This window comes from Oncorhynchus kisutch, linkage group LG17 (assembly GCF_002021735.2).
Source record: "Oncorhynchus kisutch isolate 150728-3 linkage group LG17, Okis_V2, whole genome shotgun sequence".
Lineage (NCBI taxonomy): Eukaryota > Metazoa > Chordata > Actinopteri > Salmoniformes > Salmonidae > Oncorhynchus > Oncorhynchus kisutch.
Window position 1 is genome coordinate 50,540,071 of NC_034190.2, and position 8,174 is coordinate 50,548,244.

General features: G+C 48.1%; 1 protein-coding gene across 2 annotated transcripts; it reads left to right on the plus strand.

The window, feature by feature from the left end:
* The first annotated feature begins 1,862 nt into the window (after nt 1–1,862).
* Nucleotides 1,863–7,471, plus strand: LOC109906978 (hyaluronidase-1). Of its 2 annotated transcripts, XM_031794013.1 has the most exons (5): nt 1,863–2,444; nt 5,312–5,918; nt 6,026–6,418; nt 6,526–6,624; nt 6,731–7,471. In XM_031794013.1, exons 2-5 carry the CDS (start codon nt 5,373–5,375, stop codon nt 7,229–7,231), a joined length of 1,539 nt encoding a protein of 512 aa, XP_031649873.1. In that variant the 5' UTR covers nt 1,863–2,444; nt 5,312–5,372; the 3' UTR covers nt 7,232–7,471. The 2 variants fall into 2 exon arrangements, with proteins under 2 accessions (XP_031649873.1, XP_020360376.1); XM_020504787.2 differs by lacking the exon at nt 1,863–2,444 and having other exon boundaries at nt 4,586–5,918.
* The last annotated feature ends 703 nt before the right edge of the window (nt 7,472–8,174 follow it).

Sequence of the window (8,174 nt, forward strand, 5' to 3'; positions counted from 1 at the left end):
CAACAGCCCTTTTGATGATCCGTTGTGAGTTTGGAACTAAGCGTTGGGAAAATGGTCCACCATACTTGTGAAAATTGCACCAAAGCGATTGAAAGAGCGTCAGTCACCTTTGAGATTTTATGCTGATGTTCAAGCCCAAATAGACCAATGGAATTGTGGAACAGATTGAAAGATGGAAAAGAAAATACAGAGCTAGCTGCTGACTAGGGAACAATTTATACTGGTGAAGAGCATAGAGAAAGGAGGAAAGATAAGAGGAATGGAAAAAGGCAAAAAGTATATACACTGCTCAAAAAAATAAAGGGAACACTAAAAGAACACATCCTAGATCTGAATGAATGAAATATTCTTATTAAATACTTTTTTCTTTACATAGTTGAATGTGCTGACAACAAAATCACACAAAAATTATCAATGGAAATCAAATTTATCAACCCATGGAGGTCTGGATTTGGAGTCACCACTCAAAATTAAAGTGGAAAACCCCACTACAGGCTGATCCAACTTTGATGTAATGTCCTTAAAACAAGTCAAAATGAGGCTCAGTAGTGTGTGTGGCCTCCACGTGCCTGTATGACCTCCCTACAACGCCTGGGCATGCTCCTGATGAGGTGGCGGATGGTCTCCTGAGGGATCTCCTCCCAGACCTGGACTAAAGCATCCGCCAACTCCTGGACAGTCTGTGGTGCAACGTGGTGTTGGTGGATGGAGTGAGACATGATGTCCCAGATGTGCTCAATTGGATTCAGGTCTGGGGAACGGGCGGGCCAGTCCATAGCATCAATGCCTTCCTCTTGCAGGAACTGCTGACACACTCCAGCCACATGAGGTCTAGCATTGTCTTGCATTACGAGGAACCCAGGGCCAACCGCACCAGCATATGGTTTCACAAGGGGTCTGAGGATCTCATCTCGGTACCTAATGGCAGTCAGGCAACCTCTGGCGAGCACATGGAGGGCTGTGCAGCCCCCCAAAGAAATGCCACCCCACACCATGACTGACCCACCGCCAAACCGGTCATGCTGGAGGATGTTGCAGGCAGCAGAACATTCTCCACGGTGTCACGTGCTCAGTGTGAACCTGCTTTCATCTGTGAAGAGCACAGGGCGCCAGTAGCGAATTTGCCAATCTTGGTGTTCTCTGGCAAATGCCAAACGTCCTGCACAGTGTTGGGCTGTAGGCACAACCCCCACCTGTGGACATCGGGCCCTCATACCACCCTCATGGAGTCTGTTTCTGACTGTTTGAGCAGACACATACACATTTGTGGCCTGCTGGAGGTCATTTTGCAGGGCTCTGGCAGTGCTCCTCCTTGCACAAAGGTGGAGGTAGCGGTCCTGCTGCTGGGTTGTTTCCCTCCTACGGCCTCCTCCACGTTTCCTGATGTACTGGCCTGTCTCCTGGTAGCGCCTCCATGCTCTGGACACTACGCTGACAGACACAGCAAACCTTCTTACCACAGCCCTCATTGATGTGCCATCTTGGATGAGCTGCACTACCTGAGCCACTTGTGTGGGTTGTAGACTCAGTCTCATGCTACCACTAGAGTGAAAGCACTGCCAGCATTCAAAAGTGACCAAAACATCAGCCAGGAAGCATAGGAACTGAGAAATGGTCTGTGGTCCCCACCTACAGAACCACTCCTTTATTGGGGGTGTCTTGCTAATTGCCTATAATTTCCACCTGTTGTCTATTCCATTTGCACAACAGCATGTGCCATTTATTGTCAATCAGTGTTGCTTCCTAAGTGGACAGTTTGATTTCAAAGAAGTGTGATTGACTTGGAGTTACATTGTGTTGTTTAAGTGTTCCCTTTATTTTTTTGAGCAGTGTATATATATCAGTGGAGAAGGAGAGAGAGATGTGAGCTGCTCCGTCCGTGCAAATAGGAAAGCGTTGGGGCAGTCCTCCCATTGGATTATGGGATTATGGTCAGGACGGGCGGTCATTCGAGTGTTGTGGTCGGTACTGACCCTGCTTACAGCCAGATTACCCTGGTGAAGGTGAAGTTGCTTCAACCTGCCTCCTGTCACTTACTCTGGCTCTCCCTCCTTTCCCTGCTCCACACTGGCTCTTTCTCCGGCTGGATGGCTATCTACCGCGGGTCTCCCCCCTTACAGTTCACCACACCACCTGTCCACCCATGTCTCCCTGGTCAGACACTAACCTGACTGACTCCCTGGCTTCCTCCTGCTGCCAGAACAGTACATGCCTTGGGGTTGAAGCTTCCTGGGGCGTGAGGACACCGGTCTGTGGGGAAGCCTACCTGGATACCACATACACCAGACGCATCTTCTCCTTGACCACCTTGAAGAACCTGGGAGCGGTTGACGTCCTGTTAGTCCTGACCAGCGCTGCTCCCCCCAGTCCGGCAGAGCTTCGCTAGCTAGCTAGCATCAGGTGATTCCAGGGAGTGTCCGTCTGTCCGGACCAGCAAATCAGAGGTGAGTGACCTTCTGACCTGCAGCCTAAGACCTCTGACCTTCTGTCAGACAGTGGAGCCAGGGATCCTAAGCCACCTCTGATGCCACTAGCTCCATCATTACTATGGAGTGGTAATGGAGATGTAGTGGTATGGTGTCTCCAGCTGATGATGGTGCTCTCTCTGCATGTGGGCCTTCTGCTCTTACTGTGCTATACAGAGCTTAGCAACACTTAAAGAATGCACGTATCATGCACTCTACAGCGTCTTTTAGCCTTTCAGACAAACTCTGGGAAGGATGAGACATTGGCTCGTTCCGTAAACGTGTATTTTTCAACGATCCCCGTCCTCTCCCACGTTGCAGTTCCACAGAAAGAGCAGGATACGTTTTTGCCGCAACAATAAGGCATCCCGAATCAATGTATATTTTGCCAAGTTTAGAGGGGGATTCCTAAGGGTCTATGTTTGGCACTGTAGTACTCCAGTCCTTTTTCTCAAGGCAGGGAGTGACTTGGATTAGGGTGAATTGAATGTGTCAAAATAACAGGTACCTTATTTTTCGACCACATAGCTGGGACAAATATACACACTGAGTGTACAAAACATTAGGAACTTCTGTCTGTGGAGTCCGAACCGTTTGGGCTACAAACTAATATGTCCCCAGCATTGAAAGACGAGATGCTACACCCCCACCAGTGTCACAGGACTCGTCTGAAGGTATTTGGTACTGTTTTTTTTTAAATGAATGGAAGTATAGAGCTCTTTTTGGGTTAAATATGTGTCCAAAAAACTAAACCATTTCCTTAGATTACTGATATCTCCTAGTTATAGGAAAGACACTTCAAGACCTTATCCCCCCAAAGGCTTAGACTTTTAGAGGTTAACCTGTCTCCTCCCCTTCATCTACACTGATTGAAGTGGGTTTAACACGTGACATCAATAAGGGATCCTAGCTTTCTCCTGGATTCACCTGGTCAGTCTATGTCATGGAAAGAGCAGGCGTTCCTAATGTCCTGTACACTTAGTGTATATATGAAAGCACAGCCCAATGGGTTCTTATCCACAATATTGGTTAACTGATTTTCTAAAACCATGGTAGTTAATCCGTTTTACACAGAATCCTACATGTTCACATGCTTTGTGCTGTCCCCTCCCCTTCACGCCTGATCAGTAAAACAAACAAAAGCAGATTACTGCTCAAGGATTAGAGTTTCACCCCCCAAAAAAAGGACACATTTACAATTTTACGGTCCTATGCATTCTCTGTTTTTCACAGAGCTGTAACGATTGGGATCAATAAGGGTAGTGTAGTGTTGGTTTTTCTCGTTGTTTTTGGCATGGCTCCCTCTGCTACGCTACAGAGTAATTGCTGAGAATCCTTGCAGAGCGTCTTAGAGATCCTGATGGCCAACATGGGCGGCACTAATGAATCCAATTAACTCCTGTTAATGACCTTTTTGAGGCATTCTGTTCCTCCCGTCTAGTCTCCTCTAATGGCGATGCCACTGACGCACACACACACACACACCTCATTCACCCAGCCAATCGCCTCTTCTTTTGTTGTTTTAGGCCTACTCTTGGAAGGACAAATAAGTTTGCAAAAGAATCACACGAGTCAATGAGAATGTCTGGCGGCGACATGGGGCTGACTAGGGATTTGTATTTGTGTTTTTCTTTTTACAGATTAGCTGCTGCCTTGCTCTTTCTGAGGTCCAGCAAAATTAAGGTCGTTTATATCAATTTTAAAACATTACAATACATTCACAGATTTCACAACACACTGTGTTCCCTCAGGCCCCTACTCCACCACTACCACATATCTACAGTACTAAATCCATGTGTATAGTGCGTATGCTACCGTGTGTGTGTATGCATGTGTCTGTGCCTATGTCTGTGTTGCTTCACAGTCCCCGTCAGTCAATTTCTATCTATTTATTAAAATATAATTTTACTGCTTGCATCAGTTACTTGATGTGGAATAGAGTTCCATGTAGTCATGGCTCTATGTAGTACTGTGTGCCTCCCAAAGTCTGTTCTGGACTTGGGGACTGTGAAGAGACCTCTGGGGGCATGTCTTGTGGAGTATGCATGGGTGTCCGAGCTGTTCGTCAGTAGTTTAAACAGACAGCTTGGTGATTTCAACATGTCAATACCTCTCACAAATACAAGTAGTGATGAAGTCTACAGTATCTCTGTGTACATCCAAGGGCCAGCCTTGCTGCCGTTGCGCAGCCTGGTAATATGATTTGTTTGTTGACTTGTGATTCATTTTTATTGTTGACAATGATTCAGTGACAGGTATGCAATGTTCTAATGTGATAACAGGTATGCAATGTTCTAATGTGATAACAGGTATGCAATGTTCTAATGTGATAACAGGTATGCAATGTTCTAATGGGATAACAGGTATGCAATGTTATAATGTGATTACAGGTATGCAATGTTCTAATGTTATAACAGGTATGCAATGTTCTAATGGGATAACAGGTATGCAATGTTCTAATGTTATAACAGGTATGCAATGTTCTAATGTGATAACAGGTAATGCAATGTTATAACGTGATAACAGGTATACAATGTTATAATGTGATTACAGGTATACAATGTTATAACGTGAAAACAGGTATGCAATGTTCTAATGGGATAACAGGTATGCAATGTTCTAATGTTATAACAGGTATGCAATGTTCTAATGTGATAACAGGTAATGCAATGTTATAACGTGATAACAGGTATACAATGTTATAATGTGATTACAGGTATACAATGTTATAACAGGTATGCAATGTTCTAATGTGATAACAGATATGCAATGTTCTAATGTGATAACAGGTATGTAACGTTAGTGTTGGCATGTAGACAGCTGAGGGTGCCGTGTTGTGTTCCCAGGGCTATGGTTGGTTGTGAGGGCCTGGAGGCGTGGTGATACACAGAGGCAGCAGGCAGCTCCATGGCGTGGACTGAGCTGGAGCTCCGGGCCAGGCTCAGAGCTGGGCCACACAGGGCCCTACTACCACTCCTCCTCCAGGGATTGATGCTCCTTACATCCCCCTGCCTTGGTGGTCCCCCACAGCCGGCACGCACCCCTCTGTCACCAGGGCAGCCTTTTCTAGTACTATGGGGAATCCCCAACAAGGCGTGTCCTGGACGACCTGACCCAGGAGCCTTTGGGATGGAGAGAGAGGGCCGCGTGTCCATGTTTTATGAGGACACTCTGGGGAAGTACCCCTATTACACTAACCAGGACCAGCCGGTGAACGGAGGCCTTCCCCAACACACCAGACTGGATGGACACCTCCAGAAGACAGGGGAGGACCTGGCGGCAGCGCTACCATCAATAGGTTACCAGGGCCTGGGAGTACTGCGTTGGGGCCAGTGGTCCCCGCAGTGGGGAAGGAACCGTGAGAAACAGGGCATCTACCTGGAGGGCTCCAGGGCTCTGCTGAGGACCTTCTTCCCTGACTGGACCACGGAGGAGGTGGAGAAGTGGTCTCAGGTAAGATCCTCATCCATGGCAGTTTAGAGTAATAGGAGAAACAGATGTAACAAATGCTATTCAACATCACAGTTGTCTCATAATGATGATGTCATCCCGTTCCCCAGGTGGACTTTGAGGCAGCGTCCCAGTCCATCCTCATGGAGACGCTGTGGGAGGTGAGGAGGCTCCGCCCCAAGGCTCTGTGGGGCGTGACCCCATATCCCAACTGCTACAACTCCGGCCCCGCCCAGTCGCTGTCCAATTACACGGGTCGCTGTCCCGCCGCCGAGATGGCGTTGAATGACGAGCTGCTGTGGCTCTGGAAATGCTGCTCTGCTCTCTACCCCACCCTCACACTAGAGAAGCTGCAGGGTGGGACCTCAGGGGCCAGACTGTACACTTCCAATCAGATCCGAGAGGCACTGAGAGTGGCAAGCTTGGCCGGGACCGCCTACGACCTTCCTGTGTTCCCATTGGTCAGGAGTGTCTATACATCGACCAATACTTTCCTGTCTGAGGTGAGAGATAGTGTTGGGTGGAAGTAGACGTTACCATGTTTTTGAAAGTGGTTTCTCTTAGTCTGCTGGATCTGTAACCAGTGTATAACTGAGTGATGTTCCATTAGGTGGACCTGGTCAACACCATTGGTGAGAGTGCTGCCATGGGGGCAGCAGGGGTTGTCCTCTGGGAGAAAGATCAAGGTGTCTTCTCTACAAGGACTCAGGTACAGTACACGCCTCTTCAATGTACCATACAGTCAGTCAGTCAGACAATTGTAACTGGGTCCGAGGTCTGTGAATGACAACCATTTCACCTCTGTCTGCCCCCAGAGAGCCTGCTCAGAGCTGGCCGCGTTTGTGCGTGAGGTCCTGGGCCTTTACGCCGTCAACGTGACCACGGCCGCCCGCCTGTGCAGCGTCTCCCTGTGCCAGGGGCGTGGCCGCTGCGTGCGCCGCAAACCCGAGAGCTCCGCCTACCTGCACTTGCCGCCCTCCAACTTCGTGATGACGCAGGGGAAGGTGGAGGGGGTGCAGGCCACAGGCCAGCTGGACCCTGGCAACCTGGAGGCCTGGAAGAGGGACTTCCAGTGCCAGTGGTATGAGTCCCTGGAGGGGGCAGTCGCCGACGAGGAGCTCCCCAAGGACAGGGCACAGGGAGTCCTTCCCCCCACGCTGAATTCCCCCTTGTCGAGTGAGCTGAACCAAGAGACCAGGCCCACCCTCGCTCTGTCAGACCACAGCGGACCATCACTCAAGGCACCTCTCCTACCTCTACTGCTGGTATTAGCCACAGCTCTACGCCTGAACACAGACTTATGCCTGAAGCTCTGACACACCTGTTGGATTTTCAGGTCGGGGCTCAAGACACTGTCATACCAGTGTATAAGAAATGTTTGTGGAACAGAAACTCTTAAGAGGTGTTTCTATTTCCAACAAAGAAATGTCGTGAACAAGAGACAACTATTCTACTTTGGAGACTGTGGATTTTTTTATAGTCTGTACAACTGAGAACGGAAGTAGATCAAACAAACAAAATATTCTATTCATAGGATTCGTGGTTAACATTGTCATCGTTTCTCGTCAACAGTTGTGTGTTCAGTTCCTAACATTGCAGAACTGGATGTTTCTTTTTACAACAATTTTTTGTTTATTGGCAACACTTTTTTTCTCTCTTTTTCTTCTTCACGCTACTCAGCTCTACTGCTTACATGGCCATGTTGTGACAGACCTGTATTATGGTTCACACCTTGGTATCCTCAAACGATGTAAACACATTCTACATGCCACTGCAGTCATATCAATAGAAATGACTTCACCGTTCAACATTACCTTTGTATTCTTACGGGTCATGCTATTGCGTTTACAATAAAATCATACCTCTATAAAAATGTACTCATATTTTCTATGAAATGTTGTTGATGCAGTCTAGATGTCCTGTATCAATCTAGATTCCCTGTATCAGTCTAGATTCCCTGTATCAATCTAGATTCCCTGTATCAGTCTAGATGTCCTGTATCAATCTAGATGTCCTGTCCTGTGTCAGTCTAGATGTCCAGTCCCGCGTCAGCCTAGATCTCCAGTCCCGCGTCAGCCTAGATCTCCAGTCCCGCGTCAGCCTAGATCTCCAGTCCCGCGTCAGCCTAGATCTCCAGTCCCGCGTCAGCCTAGATCTCCAGTCCCGCGTCAGCCTAGATCTCCAGTCCCGCGTCAGCCTAGATCTCCAGTCCCGCGTCAGCCTAGATCTCCAGTCCCGCGTCAGCCTAGATCTCCAGTC